We start from the raw sequence: 20,011 nt of genomic DNA, 5'->3' as shown, positions 1-20,011 counted from the left end.
AGTAAGTGATGGACAAGATGATTTTTAAGGATGTTACATACTATGTGAGGAGGTCCCCTAGTGTACATTTCACTGGTGGAAACTTCTGTTTCAGTGTCTGGAAATGAAGGCCTCAAGAAGGAGAAAAACGGATCCTTTCTTCATGCAGCAGGTACAGTCCTGCCCTACTCTTTCCTTCCTTCCTTCCTTCCTTCCTTCCTTCCTTCCTTCCTTCCTTCCTTCCTTCCTTTCTTCCTTCCTTCCCTTCCTTCGTCAGGAACCCTGGGCACGTTTCCTAAGCTCTATACCTTTAATATTCTGCGGTTTTTCATCTTAATTTCCATGAACAGTCATCTCTGAAGCAGTGATAACAAGAGGTACAGTGTGAGTCTCCACCCTCTGATTCAAAGCAACTAGTTCTCCTGGACAGTCACTGTCTCAAAGAGGCCTTTTCCTACCCTAGGGCCAGGTTGCTGCCCTTACAACTCCTACTGCCTATGCTCATGGATATCCTCCCTCCAAAGCCACACACAAGAAGCTTCATGAAGCCAGAAACTCACAGGCAAGTGGCCTGATACTATGAAGGCCCATTGTACTGTAGTTCTACAAAGTGAATTCTGAGCCCTTCACACACACACACACACACACACACACACACACAGAGAGAGAGAGAGAGAGAGAGAGAGAGAGAGAGAGCACTTAGTTGTTCAAAATCAGACCAGTCATTCTTTTCTCTGAAGCCTAGTTTCCTGACTCAGTTAATGAGGTCGGTAGATCACACACTCTGCATTATCTGTATTTTATTTATGAGTATATGGTTCTCTGGACCACAGCCGGTCTGCAGATTAGACCTAAAACTGAATTAGAGGAGCAAGTATAGGAAGACCCAGTCTCTTCCCTTCTCAGAGTTTCTCAGATCCTACTCACAGGGCTGGAAAGAGATGTATGCTTTATGGTTTTTTTTTTTTTTCTTTTTTTCTTTCCCAGAGTCTGTCTTCAAAGAAAAAAAGATGGTAAAGGGATTAGAGGTTCTTGCAACTACAGGTGAGTTTTCTCCTTACCTCCACCATGGTATGGGACTCTAGACTGCTAAGCAAGTTTTTTCCACGTCTCTAAAAGAATCCCCAATTGGCACAGCAGGGGTAATATCATTTAAGCATAAAGTAAAAATTGGAAAAGATAATGCCAACAATAAAGTACATTAAAAGATGATAGATGACCATCAATCACTCTGCCTACCTTGTTTTATTGTCACAAGTAACAGCTGAGAGACAGGAATATTTTAACCAATAGCTTGGTAAACATACACACCAAAACCTGGGGGATTTTGATGCTCCATACTGGTTTCTAGGTCATATTCAAGTTCTTTTAAATCTGCATTTCTGGGGTTGAAACCAATATATTGGAGTTGTGGAATTTTATTTGTTTTTTGTTTTGTTTTTTGGGTTTTTTTTTTTGTTTTTTGTTTTTTGATTTTTGTTTTTTGTTTTTTGATTTTTGTTTTTTTTTTTTTTTTTTTTTTTTTTTTTTTGAGACAGGGTTTCTCTGTATAGCCCTGGCTGTCCTGGAACTCACTTTGTAGACCTGACTGGCCTCGAACTCAGAAATCCGCCTGCCTTTGGAATTTTAAAATATAATAATATTTTACTAGAAGCTAGTACCCTGCCACACTTGTGTCCACCTATGAATCTCCAAATTCAAAGGTGCTAAGAACACTTGTGATGACCCTGAGTCTCCTCCTGTGGATGAGGGGCAGTCTGTCAATTCCTGCTCTCTCCAAACACAGAGATAAACTAGTCCCTAAAAACAAGTGCTCTGTAAGTCACAGTATGTGCCACTGACTCTCACCTACTGAGCTCCCAGCATGAATTGCTGCTTGCCTCTGAGCCCCTTGTGCCTGGCACTTAGTCTGTGTTCAACATGTGCCTGAAGAAGTTCCGGTTCAAGTTTGGAAATGAGAAACTGTTACTGTTGCAGAGCACATCCTATCAGAGATGTTTTGAAATCTCTTTCAGAACTCCCAGCAAGGTCAGTGGATCTGTCTACACTCAACCTGACCGAGCTTGTGAATGGCATGCTCAATAGAGCTTTAAAAGGTAACTACTCATTTAAAGACCATGTCTATATGGACTTCCTTTGTACTGACTTATCTTCTAGTCTATCTATGACCTGGACAGGACACGTTATACACCTATACCATAGTGTCTCCATGTTCAGAATGGAGAGCACATTGTCCTATTTAACCCATGGCAACCATGAATACATCATCATGAAGTGGGAGGTCTGGGAGCATCATGTGCAGGGCTGTCATTTGCAACCGCAACTGTATCACCCTAAGAAATGCTATTCATTAAGTTTATATGACTTAATATATGTTGTTTTAAGCTGAAAGGAGCTCTGAGGCTTACACTGTTGTCTAATTAGCCTTCTTGTAATTTTCTTTTAGCGTCTATCAAAATAACTTATAGGCAGCAGGTGGGATTTCATGAATCTATTTTACTAAAAACTAAAAGATACATATGTTGCAGATAGCCCTGGGGCTAATTGCATTTGATATTAATTCTGTTCTCCTGGGAGGGGCTGCGAACAAGGAATGAGTAGGCACTCAGGTGATTTCCTGCAAACCTTTCCACCTTAATTTATAAATAAAGGCTAGAGCTGGTGATTGGTCGAAGAAAGAGGGGAAGGTGGAGCTGAAGGTTTTGAGAGAGAAAGGGAGAGCGGACGACGGAGGACAGAGGGGGAAGAAGGAAGTGGAACAGAAGCACCTGGCCTGTAGAAATCTCAAGTTATAAGGGTTCTCTTATATGGGGAAGATGGTAGTGTAGATCTGCCCAATCTAGGCACACAGCATGTATTCATTTTAATTGATTTGTGTTTTCATTGCCCAGCCTTATTTGGGTTGGAGATTCACCACACCATACATACCTAGAAGATTCTTTCAAAACTTGAGTAGAACATGAAGGATCTCTGGTGTACCCTTACTTTCTTTATTGTTTATATTCTCCTTTATTCTTACTTGGTAAATATTTATGGAACACCTACCACATGTCAGATAGCCACTATCCTATATTTTTAGTGTAAGACAAGGGAAACAATAGATAAAAGCCCATAGCATGGGCATTCATATTCTAGTGAGGGGAGAGGAAAAGAATTCTTTTTTTTTTTATGTTTTTTTATTACATATTTTCCTCAGTTAAATTTCCAATGCTATCCCAAAAGTCCTCCATACCCTCCCCCCCACTCCCCTATCCACCCATTCCCATTTTTTGGCCCTGGCGTTCCCCTGTACTGGGGCATATAAAGTTTGTGTGTCCGATGGGCCTCTCTTTCCAGTGATGGCCGACTAGGCTTTCTTTTGATTCATATGCAGCTAGAGTCAAGAGCTCCAGGGTACTGGTTAGTTCATAATGTTGTTGCACCTATAGGGTTGCAGATCTCTTTAGCTCCTTGGATACTTTCTCTAGCTCCTCCATTGGGGACCCTAAGACCTATCCAATAGCTGACTGTGAGCATCCACTTATGTGTTGGCTAGGGCCCGGCCTAGTCTCACAAGAGACAGCTATATCAGGGTCCTTTCAGCAAACGCTTGCTAGTGTATGCAATGACATCATCGTTTCGAGGCTAATTATGGGATGGATCCCTGGATATGGCAGTCTCTAGATGGTCCATCCTTTTGTCTCAGCTCCAAACTTTGTCTCTGTAACTTCTTCCATGGGTGATTGTTTCCAATTCTAAGAAGAGGCAAAGTGTCCACACTTTGGTCTTCGTTCTTCTTCACTTTCATGCGTTTTACAAATTGTCTCTTATATCTCAGGTATAGTAAGTTTCTGGGCAAATATCTACTTAACAGTCAGTACATATCATTTGAGTTCTTTTGTGATTGTGTTACCTCACTCAGGATGATGCCCTCCAGGTCCATCCATTTGCCTACTTTCATAAATTCATTATTTTTAATAGCTGAGTAGTACTCCATTGTGTAAATGTACCACATTTTTTGTATCCATTCCTCTGTTGAGGGGCATCTGGGTTCTTTCCAGCTTCTGGCTATTATAAATAAGGCTGCTATGAACATAGTGGAGCATGTGTCCTTCTTACCAGTTGGGACATCTTCTGGATATATGCCCAGGAGAGGTATTGCAGGATCCTCCGGTAGTACTATGTCCAATTTTCTGAGGAACCACCAGACTGATTTCCAGAGTGGTTGGACAAGCTTGCAATCCCACCAACAATGAAGGAGTGTTTCTCTTTCTCCACATCCTCGCCAGGATCTGCTGTCACCTGAATTTTTGATCCTAGCCATTCTGACTGGTGTGAGATGGAATCTCAGGGTTGTTTTGATTTGCATTTCTCTGATGGTTAAGGATGCTGAGCATTTTTTCATGTGCTTCTCAGCTATTCGGTATTTCTCAGGTGATAATTCTTTGTTTAGCTCTGAGCCCCATTTTTAAATGGGGTTATTTTATTTTCTGGAGTCCACCTTCTTGAGTGCTTTATATATATTGGATATTAGTCCCCTATCTGATTTAGATTGGTAAAGATCCTTTCCCAAACTGTTGGTGGACTTTTTGTCTTATTGATGGTGTGTTTTTGCCTTGCAGAAGCTTTGCAGTTTCATGAAGTCACATTTGTCAATTCTCAATCTTACAGCACAAGCCATTGCTGTTCTATTCAGGAATTTTTCCCCTGTGCCCATATCTTTGAGGCTTTTCCCCACTTTCTCCTCTATAAGTTTCAGTGTCTCTAGTTTTATGTGGAATTCCTTGATCCACTTAGATTTGATCTTAGTACAAGGAGATAGGAATGGAACAATTCGAAATCTTCTACATGATAACCACCAGTTGTGCCAGCACCATTTGTTGAAAATGCTGTCTTTCTTCCACTGGATGGCTTTAGAACCCTTGTCGAAGATCAAGTGACCATAGGTGTTTGGGTTCATTTCTGGGTCTTCAATTCTATTCCATTGCTCTACTTGTCTGTCACTATACCAGTACCATGCAGTTTTTTATCTCAATTGCTCTGTAGTAAAGCTTTAGGTCAGGCATGGTGATTCCACCAGAAGTTCTTTTATCCTTGAGAAGAGTTTTTGCTATCCTAGGTTTTTTGTTATTCCAGATGAATTTGCAGATTGCTCTTTCTAACTCGTTGAAGAATTGAGTTGGAATTTTGATGGGGATTGCATTGAATCTGTAGATTGCTTTTGGCAAGATAGCCATTTTTACAATGTTGATCCTGCCAATCCATGAGCATGGGAGATCTTTCCATCTTCTGAGATCTTCTTTAATTTCTTTCTTCAGGGACTTGAAGTTTTTATCATACAGATCTTTCACTTCCTTAGTTAGAGTCACGCCAAGATATTTTATATTATTTGTGACTATTGAGAAGGGTGTTGTTTCCCTAATTTCTTTCTCAGCCTGTTTATTCTTTGTGTATAGAAAGGCCATTGACTTGTTTGAGTTAATTTTATATCCAGCTACTTCATTGAAGCTGTTTATCAGGTTTAGGAGTTCTCTGGTGGAATTTTTAGGGTCACTTATATATACTATCATATCATCTGCAAAGAGTGATATTTTTACTTCATCTTTTACAATTTGTATCCCCTTGATCTCCTTTGGTTGTCTAATTGCTCTGGCTAGGACTTCAAGTACTATGTTGATAGGTAGGGAGAAAGTGGGCAGCTTTGTCTAGTCCCTGATTTTAGTGGGATTGCTTACAGCTTCTCACCATTTACTTTGATGTTGGCTACTGGTTTGCTTTAGATTGCTTTTATCATGTTTAGGTATGGGCCTTGAATTCCTGATCTTTCCAAGACTTTTATCATGAATGGGTGTTGGATCTTGTCAAATGCTTTCTCCGCATCTAAGGAGATGATCATGTGGTTTTTGTCTTTGAGTTTGTATATATAATGGATTATGTTGATGGATTTCCGTATATTAAACAATCCCTGCATCCCTGGGATGAAACCTACTTGGTCAGGATGGATAATTGCTTTAATGTGTTCTTGGATTCAGTTAGCGAGAATTTTATTGAGTATTTTTGCATTGATATTCATAAGGGAAATTGGTCTGAAGTTCTCTATCTTTGTTGGATCTTTCTGTGGTTTAGGTATCAGAGTAATTGTGGCTTCATAGAATGAGTTGGGTAGAGTACCTTCTACTTCTATTTTGTGGAATAGTTTGTGCAGAACTGGAATTAGATCTTCTTTGAAGATCTGATAAAACTGTGCACTAAACCCATCTGGTCCTGGGCATTTTTTGGCTGGGAGACTATTAATGACTGCTTCTATTTCTTTAGGGGATATGAGACTGTTTAGATCATTAACTTGATCCTGATTTAACTTTGGTACCTAGTTTCTGTCTAGAAATTTGTCGATTTCTTCCAGGTTTTCCAGTTTTGTTGAGTATAGCCTTTTGTAGAAGGATCTGATGGTGTTTTGGATTTTTTCAGGATCTGTTGTTATGTCTCCCTTTTCATTTCTGATTTTGTTAATTAGGATGCTGTCCCTGTGCCCTGTTTTAGTAATCTATTTTGTTGATTTTCTCAAAGAACCAACTCCTCGTTTGGTTAATTCTTTGAATAGTTCTTGTTTCCACTTGGTTGATTTCGCCCCTAAGTTTGATTATTTCCTGCCATCTACTCCTCTTGGGTGAATTTTCTTCCTTTTTTCTAGAGCATTTAGATGTGTTGTCAAGTTGCTAGTGTGTGCTCTCTCTAGTTTCTTTTTGGAGACACTCAGAGCTATGAGTTTCCCTCTTAGAAATGCTATCATTGTGTCCCATAGGTTTGGGTATGTTGTGGCTTCATTTTATTAAACTCTAAAAAGTCTTTAATTTCTTTCTTTATTCCTTCCTTGACCGAAGTATCATTGAGAAGAGTATTGTTCAGTTTCCACGTGAATGTTGGCTTTCCATTATTTATGTTGTTATTGAAGATCAGCCTTAGTCCATGGTGGTCTGATAGGATGCATGGGACAATTTCAATATTTTTGTATCTGTTGAGGCCTGTTTTGTGACCAATTATATGGTCAATTTTGGAGAAGGTCCCGTGAGGTGCTGAGAAGAAGGTATATCCTTATGTTTTAGGATAAAATGTTTTGTAGATATGTGTTAAGTCCATTTGTTTCATAACTTCTGTTAGTTTCACGGTGTCCCTGTTTAGTTTCTGTTTCCACGATCTGTCCATTGATGAAAGTGGTGTGTTGAAGTCTCCCACTATTATTGTGTGAGGTGCAATGTGTGCTTTGAGCTTTACTAAAGTGTCTTTAATGGATGTGGCTGCCCTTGCATTTGGAGCATAGATATTCAGAATTGAGAGTTCCTCTTGGAGGATTTTACCTTTGATGAGTATGAAGTGTCCCTCCTTGTCTTTTTTGATAACTTTGGGTTGGAAGTCGATTTTATTCTATATTAGAATGGCTACTCCAGCTTGTTTCTTCAGACTATTTGCTTGGAAAATTGTTTTCCAGCCTTTCACTCTGAGGTAGTGTCTGTCTTTTTCCCTGAGATGGGTTTCCTGTAAGCAGCAGAATGTTGGGTCCTGTTTGTATAGCCAGTCTGTTAGTCTATGCCTTTTTATTGGGTAATTGAGTCCACTGATATTAAGAGATATTAAGGAAAAGTAATTGTTGCTTCCTTTTATTTTTGTTGTTGCAGTTGGCATTCTGTTCTTGTGGCTGTCTTCTTTTTGGTTTGTTGAGGGATTACTTTCTTGCTTGTTCTAGGGCATGATTTCCGTCCTTGTATTGCTTCTTTTCTGTTATTATCCTTTGAAAGGCTGGATTCGTGGAAAGATAATGTGTGAATTTGGTTTTGTCGTGGAATACTTTGGTTTCTCCATCTATGGTCATTGAGAGTTTGGCTTGGTATAGCAGCCTGGGCTGCATTTATGTTCTCTTAGTGTCTGTATAACATCTGTCCAGGCTCTTCTGGCTTTCATAGTCTTTGGTGAAAAGTCTGGTGTGATTCTGGTAGGTCTGCCTTTATATGTTACTTGACCTTTCTCCCTTACTGCTTTTAATATTCTCTCTTTATTTAGTGCATTTGTTGTTCTGATTATTATGTGTCCGGAGGAATTTCTTTTCTGGTCCAGTCTATTTGGAGTTCTGTAGGCTTCTTGTATGTTCATGGGCATGTCATTCTTTAGGTTTGGGAAGTTTTCTTCTATAATTTTGTTGAAGATATTTGCTGGCCCTTTAAGTTGAAAATCTTCATTCTCATCAACTCCTATTATCCGTAGGTTTGGTCTTCTCATTGTGGCCTGGATTTCCTGGATGTTTTGAGTTGGGATCTTTTTGTATTTTCCATTTTCTTTGATTGTTGTTCTGATGTTCTCTATGGAATCTTCTGCACCTGAGATTCTCTTTTCTATCTCTTGAATTCTGTTACTGATGCTTACATCTATGGTTCCAGATTTCTTTCCTAGGGTTTCTATCTCCAGTGTTGCCTCACTTTGGGTTTTCTTTATTTTGTCTACTTCCCTTTTTATGTCTTGGATGGTTTTATTCAATTACATCACCTGTTTGGTCGTGTTTTCCTGCAATTCTCTAAGGAATTTTTGTGTTTCCTCTTTAAGATCTTCTACCTGTTTAGCTGTGTTCTCCTGTATTTCTTTAGGTGAGTTATTAAAGTTCTTCTTGATGTCCTCTACCATCATCATGATATATGCTTTTAAATCCGGGTCTTGCTTTTCGGGTGTGTTGGGGTGCCCAGGACTAGGTGGGGTGGAAGTGCTGCGTTCTGATGATGGTGAGTGGTCTCGATTTCTGTTAGTAGGATTCTTATGTTTGCCTTTCTCCATCTGGTAATCTCTGAAGCTAGTTGTTATAGTTGTCTCTGGTTAGAGCTTGTTCCTCAGGTGACTCTGTCAGCATCTATCAGCAGACCTGGGAGACTAGCTCTCTCCTTAGTTTCAGTGATCAGAGTATTCTCTGCAGGCAAGCTCTCTTCTTGCAGGGAAGGTGCCCAGATATCTGGTGTTCGAACCTGCCTCCTGGCAGAAGTTGTGTTCCACTCACCAGAGGTCTTAAGATCCGGTGGAGGGTCCTGTGAGGACCTTGGGGGTGTCTGGAAACTCCGCACGCAAGGAACCCTGGTGCTAGAGTGGACTGGAAGGGACTTGTGCCCCTGATCAGGCCGGATTATATGCTTCCCTAGTTAATGCAGTCTCAGGTCCGGTGCGATTGGATTGGAGCAGACGCTGTGTTCCACTTACCAGAGGTCTTAGGATCCCGTGGGTGATCCTGTATGGGTCCTTGAGGGTGTCCAGAGACTCTGCTGGCAAGGCACCCGGGTGCTGGAGTGGACCGGAAGGCAGAAAAGAATTCTTAAGCAATAATGAAAACACATAGACAATGAATGTTGTGCAGAGCAAAGAGCTAGAGAATGCCAACTCAACGTCAAAGGCTATGTGAGTAGCATCCCCTAAAGCTGCACTAGATGTAAAAATAGACGTAACTTGAGGCACTTATTAAAACAACACAGAATTCTGTATACCCACCTTCCCAGGATTTTGGTCTCTAAAATCATGAGATTATCAACTTCTCATGTTTTTCTCTCTCTAAGTGTGTAGGAATTTGTCACAACACTATGGAGAAATCACTACCCTTAGATGGTCATTTAGAGAATTCTAGAGTTGCCAGGTGGATCAGATAGTCTGTTTCTTTGTTTAATGTTATCAGTTTTATGTTTCATTTATTTTTAAAAATTAAAATAGAATGACATTACATTGTGTTTCCCATCCCTCTCCTCCCTCTCCAATCCTTCACATGCACACATGCTATGCTTTCTCAGAATTGCAGCCTCTATTTTTTGTTGTTGTTGTTTTTACCATTTGTTTTTTTTTCAATAATTTATTTTTTGTCCACTTTACATCCTGATCAACCTCTATTTCTTAATCATTCTTAGATATATATGTGTATATGTATATATGTATACATTCCTTTATATATTTACATATAACCTGCTTAGTTCATGTAATATTACTCATATGTATGTGATTTCGGGATTTACCACTTGGTGTTGAAAAATCAATTTCTGGGCTCTTCACCAGAAGAGACTATTTCTTGGACTTTCAACATTCCTTATTTACCTGGGATTTTTTGTTCAGAGCTGAAGCTCTGTGGGATCTCCCAATTCACAATTAACGTGTTTATTATTGGTGGTGTTCTTGTTCTGATCTTGTTTAGAAAGCCATGGCGATGAGACTTCACTAGGGCGGGGGGTGGCTTTTTTGACATTGATAGGAGTCAACATCTCATAGCAAAGTTCCTATTTCTCTGACTCTTACAGTCTTTCCAGCCCCTCTTCCCTCTACAATCCCTGAGCCTTGGGTGTAGATGTTGTGTTCTAGATTTATCAGTTGGGGTTGACACCACACAGATCTTTGCATTTAGCTATGGTTATCTGTAGTGATATTGGTCTGTTGCAGTGAGACATTTCTTCGATAAGGGGTGAGACCTATACTTATTTTTATTTTTCATTTATAATGTAGTTGGCTATACCAGCTTAGTAAAGTAGTGGTTGTAGATTCTCCTAAAAGATGCATGACCTTCCTAGCCGTGGGTGATTACCTAGCTTTTCAGGACCAGGCATGACTTCCCTCTTGTTAGATAGTCCCTATGTCCAGCTAGAGAGCTGTTACTTATTACCAAGGCATGCATAATTGCTTTTGTACTTTTTGTGCCATGCTGGTTAATATTTTAGTCTATAATATTAAATATTTGACATTGTTTTGTTTACTGGTATTGGTGTTCATCATTACTTTGTTGCATTTCTATTCTATTTGCTCATAAAATACTGTTTCTCGTTTCTTCAGTTTATTCTCATTTTCTTTTATGTTCTTTTTTTTCTCTTTTCAGAAGGCATATAAAATAATGGTGTTTGCCACAATATTATATTTTTATTAAATATTTTAATTAAAATATATCACTTCCCTCTTTCTTTTCTTTCTTTAACCCGTATCTGCTCCTCACTCACTTTCAAATCAATGACTTTTTATTGTTATGTTACAGGTTGAATCATAGATAAACAACCTGTTAGTCAATATATTATGGCCACAGATGACTTTGTAGTAGATAACAGGTTTGTAGTTTCATCCCTTAAAGAGTTTAATTCTTCCTCTCTCAGGAGTCATAGTTGCCTATAGATCCTTGTCTAGGTGAACCCATGGTATTCCCGCTTCGTTCTTAGCATGACTATTATTATTGTAACTGTTCTGGTGCAGCTATATTGTTGATATTGCAGATGTAGCTTCATTTTGATATATAGGAGAAATATTGTTACAGCAGACTTTTTAGACTTCTGGGTTTTACAATATTTCTTTCTCCTCTTCTGCAATGTTTCCTGAGCCCCAGGTATAGAAGTTGTGCTGCAGACATGTTCATTGGAGCTAGGATCTATTCCAACATATTGTCCTCCTTTGAAAATTAATTTACATTTTTTTATTTTTTCTCCCTAAATAGAAATGCTTGTATTTGTCAATCTTAGCCACTTTGACTGGGATGAGATGAAATCTCAAAGTTGTTTCATTTTGCCCTTACTTAATTGCTAAGGATGGTGAACACTTTTGAGTTATTTATTGGAAGTTTTTATTTCTTTGGATCCATAGCCCGTTACCTAACTTTGGTCATTTATTTTCTCAACTTCTGGAGTTTTTTTGTTATTATTATTACGTATTTTCCTCAATTACATTTCCAATGCTATCCCAAAAGTCCCCCACATCCTCCCCCCCTCACTCCCCTACCCACCCATTCCCATTTTTTGGCCCTGGCGTTCCCCTGTACTGGGGCATATAAAGTTTGCCTGACCAATGGGCCTCTCTTTCCAGTGATGGCCGACTAGGCCATCTTTTGATACATATGCAGCTAGAGTCAAGAGCTCTGGGATACTGGTTAGTTCATAATGTTGTTCCACCAATAGGGTTGCAGATCCCTTTAGCTCCTTGGGTTCTTTCTCTAGCTCCTCCATTGGGGGCCCTGTGATCCATCCAATAGTTGACTGTGAGCATTCACTTCTGTGTTTGCTAGGCCCCGGCCTAGTCTCACAAGAGACAGCTATATCACGGTCCTTGCAACAAAGGCTTGCTAGTGTATGCAATGGTGTCATTGTTTGGAGGCTAATTATGGGATGGATCCCTGGATATGGCAGTCTCTAGATGGTCCATCCTTTTGTCTCAGCTCCAAACTTTTTCTCTGTAACTCCTTCCATGGGTGATTGTTTCCAATTCTAAGAAGGAGCAAAGTGTCCACACTTTGGTCTTTGTTCTTCTTCAGTTTCATGTGTTTTGCATATTGTACCTTATATCTCACTATACTAAGTTTCTGGGCTAATATCCACTTATCAATGAGTACATATCATTTGAGTTCTTTTGTGATTGGGTTACCTCACTCAGGATGATGCCCTCCAGGTCCAACCATTTGCCTAGGAATTTCATAAATTCATTCTTTTTAATAGCTGAGTAGTACTCCATTGTGTAAATGTACCACAATTTTTGTATCCATTCCTCTGTTGAGGGGCATCTGGGTTCTTTCCAGCTTCTGGCTATTATAAATAAGGCTGCTATGAACATAGTGGAGCATGTGTCCTTCTTACCGGTTGGGACATCTTCTGGATATATGCTCAGGAGAGATATTGCGGGATCCTCCGGTACTATTATGTCCAATTTTCTGAGGAACCGCCAGACTGATTTCCAGAGTAGTTGTACAAGCTTGCAATCCCACCAACAATGGAGGAGTGTTCCTCTTTCTCCACATCCTCGCCAGCATCTGGTGTCACCTGAATTTTTGATCTTAGCCATTCTGACTGGTGTGAGATGGAATCTCAGGGTTGTTTTGATTTGCATTTCCCTGATGATTAAGGATGTTGAACATTTTCTCAGGTGCTTCTCAGCCTTTCGGTTTCCTCGGGTGAGAATTCTTTGTTCAGCTCTGTGCCCCATCTTTTAAGGGGGTTATTTGATGTTCTGGAGTCCACCCTCTTGAGTTCTTTATATATAATGGATATTAATCCCCTATCTGATTTAAGAAAGGTAAAGATCCTTTCCCAATCTGTTGGTGGTCTTTTTGTCTTATTGACGGTGTCTTTTGCCTTGCAGAAGCTTTGCAGTTTCATGAGGTCCCATTTGTCAATTCTTGATCTTACAGCACAAGCCATTGCTGTTCTATTCAGGAATTTTTTTTCCCTGTGCCCATATCTTCGAGGCTTTTTCCCACTTTCTCCTCTATAAGTTTCAGTGTTTTTAGTGAAGTTCCTTGATCCACTTAGATTTGACCTTAGTACAGGAGAGAGGAATGGGTCGATTCGCATTCTTCTACATGATAACAACCAGTTGTGCCAGCACCATTTGTTGAAAATGCTGTCTTTCTTTCACTGGATGGTTTTAGCTCCCTTGTTGAAGATCAAGTGACCTTAGGTGTGTGGGTTCATTTCTGGGTCTTCAATTCTATTCCATTGGTCTACTTGTCTGTCACTATACCAGTACCATGCAGTTTTTATAACAATTGCTCTGTAGTAAGGCTTTAGGTCAGGCATGGTGATTCCACCAGAGGTACTTTTATCCTTGAGAAGAGCTTTTGCTATCCTACGTTTTTTGTTATTCCAGATGAATTTGCAGATTGCTTTTTCTAATTCACTGAAGAATTGAGTTGGAATTTTGATAGGGATTGATTTGAATCTGTAGATTGCTTTTGGCAAGATAGCCATTTTTACAATGTTGATCCTGCCAATCCATGAGCATGAGAGATCTTTCCATGTTCTGAGATCTTCTCTAATTTCTTTCTTCAGGGACTTGAAGTTTTTATCATACAGATCTTTCACTTCCTTAGTTAGAGTCACGCCAAGATATTTTATATTATTTGTGACTATGGAGAAGGGTGTTGTTTCCCTGACTTCTTTCTCAGCCTGTTTATTCTTTGTGTAGAGAAAGGCCATTGACTTGTTTGAGTTAATTTTATATCCAGCTACTTCACTGAAGCTGTTTATCAGGTTTAGGAGTTCTCTGGTGGAATTTTTAGGGTCACTTATATATACTATGATATCATCTGCAAAAAGGGATATTTTGACTTCATCTTTTCCAGTTTGTATCCCCTTGATCTGCTTTTGTTGTTGAATTGCTCTGGCTAGGACTTGAAGTACTATGTTGAACATATAGGGAGAAAGTGGGCAGCCTTGTCTAGTCCCTGATTTTAGTGGGATTGCTTCAAGCTTCTCACCATTTACTTTGATGTTGGCTACTGGTTTACTGTAGATTGCTTTTATCATGTTTAGGTATGGGCCTTGAATTCCTGATCTTTCCAAGACTTTTATCATGAATGGGTGTTGGATCTTGTCAAATGCTTTTTCCACATCTAACGAGATGATCATGTGGTTTTTGTCCTTGAGTTTGTTTATATAATGGATTTTCGTATATTAAACCATCCCTGCATCCCTGGAATAAAACCTACTTGGTCAGGATGGATGATTGCTTTAATGTGTTCTTGGATTCGGTTAGCGAGAATTTTATTGAGGATTTATTGCATCGATATTCATAAGGGAAATTGGTCTGAAGTTCTCTATCTTTGTTGGATCTTTCTGTGGTTTAGGTATCAGAGTAATTTTGGCTTCATAGAATGAGTTGGGTAGAGTTCCCTCTACTTCTATTTTGTGGAATAGTTTGTGCAGAACTTGGATTAGATCTTCTTTGAAGGTCTGGTAGAACTCTGCACTAAACCCATCTGGTCCTGGGCTTTTTTTTGGCTGGGAGACTATTAATGACTGCTTCTATTTCTTTAGGGGATATGGGACTGTTTAGATCGTTAACCTGATCCTGATTTAACTTTGGTACCTGGTATCTGTCCAGAAATTTGTCCATTTCGTCCAGGTTTTCCAGTTTTGTTGAGTATAGCCTTTTGTAGAAGGATCTGATGGTGTTTTGGATTTCTTCAGGATCTGTTGTTATGTCTCCCTTTTCAGTTCTGATTTTGTTAATTAGGATTTTGTCCCTGTGCCCTCTAGTGAGTCTAGCTAAGGGTTTATCTATCTTGTTGATTTTCTCAAAGAACCAACTCCTCGTTTGGTTAATTCTTTGAATAGTTCTTCTTGTTTCCACTTGGTTGATTTCACCCCTGAGTTTGATTATTTCCTGCCATCTACTCCTCTTGGGTGAATTTGCTTCCTTTTTTTCTAGAGCTTTTAGATGTGTTGTCAAGTTGCTAGTGTGTGCTCTCTCCCGTTTCTTCTTGGAAGCACTCAGAGCTATGAGTTTCCCTCTTAGAAATGCTTTCATTGTGTCCCATAGGTTTGGGTATGTTGTGGCTTCATTTTCATTAAACTCTAAAAAGTCTTTAATTTCTTTCTTTATTCCTTCCTTGACCAAGGTATCATTGAGAAGATTGTTGTTCAGTTTCAAACGTGAATGTTGGCTTTCCATTATTTATGTTGTTATTGAAGATCAGCCTTAGGCCATGGTGGTCTGATAGGATACATGGGACAATTCCAATACTTTTGTATCTGTTGAGGCCTGTTTTGTGACCAATTATATGGTCAATTTTGGAGAAGGTCCCGTGAGGTTCTGAGAAGAAGGTTTATCCTTTTGTTTTAGGATAAAATGTTCTGTAGATATCTGTCAGATCCATTTGTTTCATAACTTCTGTTAGTTTCACTGTGTCCCTGTTTAGTTTCTGTTTCCACGATCTGTCCATTGATGAAAGTGGTGTGTTGAAGTCTCCCACTATTATTGTGTGAGGTGCAATGTGTGCTTTGAGCTTTACTAAAGTGTCTTTAATGAATGTGGCTGCCCTTGCATTTGGAGCGTAGATATTCAGAATTGAGAGTTCCTCTTGGAGGATTTTACCTTTGATGAGTATGAAGTGTCCCTCCTTGTCTTTTTTGATAACTTTGGGTTGGAAGTCGATTTTATCCGATATTAGAATGGCTACTCCAGCTTGTTTCTTCAGACCATTTGCTTGGAAAATTGTTTTCCAGCCTTTCACTCTGAGGTAGTGTCTGTCTTTTTCCCTGAGATGGGTTTCCTGTAAGCAGCAGAATGTTGGGTCCTGTTTGTGTAGCCAGTCTGTTAGTCTATGTCTTTTTATTGGGGAATTGAGTCCATTGATATTAAGAGATATTAAGGAAAAGTAATTGTTGCTTCCTTTTATTTTTGTTGTTGCAGTTGGCATTCTGTTCTTGTGGCTGTCTTCTTTTTGGTTTGTTGAGGGATTACTTTCTTGCTTGTTCTAGGGCGTGATTTCTGTCCTTGTATTGCTTCTTTTCTGTTATTATCCTTTGAAGGCCTGGATTCGTGGAAAGATAATGTGTGAATTTGGTTTTGTCGTGGAATACTTTGGTTTCTCCATCTATGGTGATTGAGAGTTTGACTGGGTATAGTAGCCTGGGCTGGCATTTGTGTTCTCTTAGTGTCTGTATAACATCTGTCCAGGCTCTTCTGGATTTCATAGTCTCTGGTGAAAAGTCTGGTGTAATTCTGATAGGTCTGCCTTTATATGTTACTTGATCTTTCTCCCTTACTGCTTTTAATATTCTCTCTTTATTTAGTGCATTTGTTGTTCTGATTATTATGTGTCTGGAGGAATTTTATTTCTGGTCCAGTCTATTTGGAGTTCTGTAGGCTTCTTGTATGTTCATGGGCATGTCACTCTTTAGGTTTGGGAAGTTTTCTTCTATAATTTTGTTGAATTTATTTGCTGGCCCTTTAAGTTGAAAATCTTCATTCTCATCAACTCCTATTATCCGTAGTTTTGGTCTTCTCATTGTGTCCTGGATTTCCTGGATGTTTTGAGTTAGGATGTTTTTGTGTTTTGTATTATCTTTGATTGTTGTGCCAATGTTCTCTATGGAATCTTCTGCACCTGAGATTCTCTCTTCCATCTCTTGTATTCTGTTGCTGATGCTCGCGTCTATGGTTCCAGATTTCTTTCCTAGGGTTTCTATCTCCAGCGTTGCCTCACTTTGGGTTTTCTTTATTGTGTCTACTTCCCTTTTTAGGACTAGTATGGTTTTGTTCATTTCCATCACCTGCTTGTATGTTTTTTCCTCTTTTTCTGTAAGGACTTCTACCTGTTTGATTGTGTTTTCCTGTTTTTCTTTAAGGACTTGTAACTCTTTAGCAGTGTTCTCCTGTATTTCTTTAAGTGAGTTATTAAAGTCCTTCTTGATGTCCTCTACCATCATCATGAGATATGCTTTTAAATCCGGGTCTAGCTTTTCGGTTGTGTTGGGGTGCCCAGGACTAGGTGGCATGGGAGTGCTGCGTTCTGATGATGGTGAGCAGTCTTGATTTCTGTTAGTAGGATTCTTACGTTTGCCTTTTGCCATCTTGTATTCTTTGGAGCTAGTTGTTATAGTTGTCTCTGGTTAGAGTTTGTTCCTCAGGTGATTATGTTAGCCTCTATCAGCAGACCTGGGAGACTAGCTCTATCCTTAGTTTCAGTGGTCAGAGTACTCTCTGCATGTAAGCTCTCCTCTTGCAAGAAAGGTGCCCAGATATCTGGTGTTTGAACCTGCCTCCTGGCGGAAGTTGTGTTCCACTCACCAGAGGACTTAGGATCCTGTGGCGGATCCTGTGTGGGTTCTTGCGGGTGTCCGGAGACTCCCCAGGGCCAGGGACCCCGGTGCTGCAGTGGGCCGGCTGGAAGGGACGTGAGCCCTGTATCAGGCCGGGTTACCTGCTTCCTTAATTAATGCAGTCTCAGGTTCTGTGCGATTGGATTGGAGCAGGCTCTGTGTTCCACTCACCGGAGGTCTTAGGATCCCGTGGAGGATCCTGTGTGGGTCCTTGTGGGTCCTTGTGGGTGTCCGGAGACTCCCCTGGGCCAGGGACCATGTTGATGCAGTGGGCCGGATGGGACTGGAACCCTGTCAACTTCTGTAGTTTTTATTCTCAATATTAGTCCTCTGTAAGATGCATAGCTGACAAAGATTCTCCCACAATATATGTGTTTCTTCTTCACTTGATTGTCTCCTTAGTTGTCCAGAGTCTTTTAGTTTTGCAACATCTCAGGTGTCAGTTGTGTCCTTAATAATGGGGCAAATGGAATCCTATTTGGAAAGCCCTTTCCTACAGCTGTATCTTGTTTTCTTCTAACCGTTTTAGAGTTTCAAGTTTTAAGTTGAGATATCTGCTCAACTTGGAGTTAATTTTCACTGAAGGCGATAGATATGAATCTAACTTCATTCTTCTGCTTGTGGAAATCCAGTTTTCTCAGCATCACTTCTTGAACATATTATCTTTTCTCCAATGTGTGTTTTTGGCATCTTTGGCAAATATTATGTACTGGATAAATTTATGTTACCTTGAGACAGGCTAGAGTAATTTTTGAAGAGGGAACCTCAGCTGCAGTAATGCCTTTACCAGATTAGTCTATAAACAAGCCTGTAGCATATATTCTTGTTTGATAATTGATGTGACAGAGTCCAGCTCACTGTAGGTAGTGCCACCCTGGGTTGATGGCCCTGAGAAAGCTTCAAGTAAGCAAGCCAATAAGCTGTACTCCTCCGTGATCTGTGCTTCAGTTTCTGTCCCCAGGCTCCAGTCTTGATTTCCTGCCTGACCTACCTGGATAATGGACACAATCTGTAAAAGGAAATAAACTTATCTCTTCAAATTTCTTTTGGTCAGGCTATTTGCTAAAAACAAAAGAAACCCTAACTAAAACATATCATGTGACCATAGTTACATGTATTCATATTTGGGTCTTCTATTTTATTACACTGCTCTAGATGTCTATTTACAACATTTTGATATAAATACATCTTTTACCTTGCACATATTCACTCTCCCTCTCATGTCCTTCCTTTTTTGTTTCAAGACAAAGTCTCAGTTTATTGCTTTGTCTGGCTACAAACACACTATCCTCCTAACTCAGCCTCCCAGAACTGAAGTCACAGGTATTGGTAGTACTGATTTATTTAAAACTGTGTCAGCACGCATTTGTGCTTCTTTCTCTCCTTCTTCAACAGATAGCAAGCAATTCTTCTCCGTACTTAGCATCACTTCTTATAGTTCATTTGCCTTTCACAAGGTTTCCGTGGCCATCTACAACAGTAAGTGATAACAGTTCTCCTGTGGTGATGTGGTGGGTGAGGGGCTCAGGGACAGCCACAATGTCAAGGCACTAAGGAAATACTTTCTTTTCACAGTTTCCAACCCAAAGACAGTCGACCCAGCCAAATTCCCTACCCGGCACTGCTACTGTTTGAGCAATAGGACCAATGACTTATCAGGTAGGTGGAGTCCACTATAACCTTGTAGCTTTTCCAGTTCTGTTTGTGCCATTGGGTGTATTTTTTTCCTCATAGTAAAATAAAACATAGTGATGCTTATTACACTTAAATGTGTGCATATTTCCTTGTCTGTTTTTTCTATGGAGAAATCTCTGTATAGATACAAATGGGTATTCATCACCATTGTTTATGTGGCAAAATTATGGGAAAAAGTAAATATACACCACTGGGAAAATTTGAAATGTAGCCATGTATAGTAAACAATGAGTGTGTATGGCCAGATATTGCCTTTAAGAGGGAATCAATGTTCCCAAGAATTTTCAAATAGGAAAAGAAATTCTAGATAGTATCCAGAGTATAGTGTTATCAATGATAAAATGTGTATTTATTTGAAAAGCAGAAAGTCTATTATCTCTGATGACAAGATTAAAGTGTTTCAAAATGGTAGACTGTTCACAAATATGGACTTGCAATGTTTGGAATTATTTTCAATGACACTATATATTGCTTTTTTTTAATTTTTCTGAGACAGGGTTTCTCTGTATAGCCCTGGCTGTCCTGGAACTCACTTTGTAGACCAGGCTGGCCTCGAACTCAGAAATCTGCCTGCCTCTGCCTCCCGAGTGCTGGGATTAAAGGCGTGCATCACTATATATTGCTTTTATAATCCAAATGTATTGCATGTTTCTTAAAATTCTCAACTTGTGGGCCATAACCCCATTGGGAGGGTCATATATCAGATATCCTGCATATCAGATACTTATATTACAATTCATAACAGTAGGAAAATGCAGTTATGAAATAGCAATGAAATAATT

At 39.6% G+C, this 20,011-nt stretch overlaps 1 protein-coding gene across 1 annotated transcript in view; it reads left to right on the top strand.

Moving 5' to 3' along the window:
• Hhla1 (HERV-H LTR-associating 1) overlaps positions 1–20,011 on the top strand; it is a 54,362-nt gene that overhangs the window by 9,310 nt on the left and 25,041 nt on the right. The window contains exons 4-8 of the mRNA NM_001145096.1: positions 95–151; positions 967–1,023; positions 1,995–2,075; positions 18,930–19,013; positions 19,110–19,193. Coding sequence (NP_001138568.1) covers positions 95–151; positions 967–1,023; positions 1,995–2,075; positions 18,930–19,013; positions 19,110–19,193 — 363 coding nt within the window. The remainder of the gene's footprint in view (positions 1–94; positions 152–966; positions 1,024–1,994; positions 2,076–18,929; positions 19,014–19,109; positions 19,194–20,011) is intronic.

This window comes from Mus musculus, chromosome 15 (genome assembly GCF_000001635.26).
Source record: "Mus musculus strain C57BL/6J chromosome 15, GRCm38.p6 C57BL/6J".
Classification (NCBI taxonomy): Eukaryota; Metazoa; Chordata; class Mammalia; order Rodentia; family Muridae; genus Mus; species Mus musculus.
Note: the sequence above shows the minus strand (reverse complement) of the source record. Positions and strands in the feature narration are given on the sequence as shown.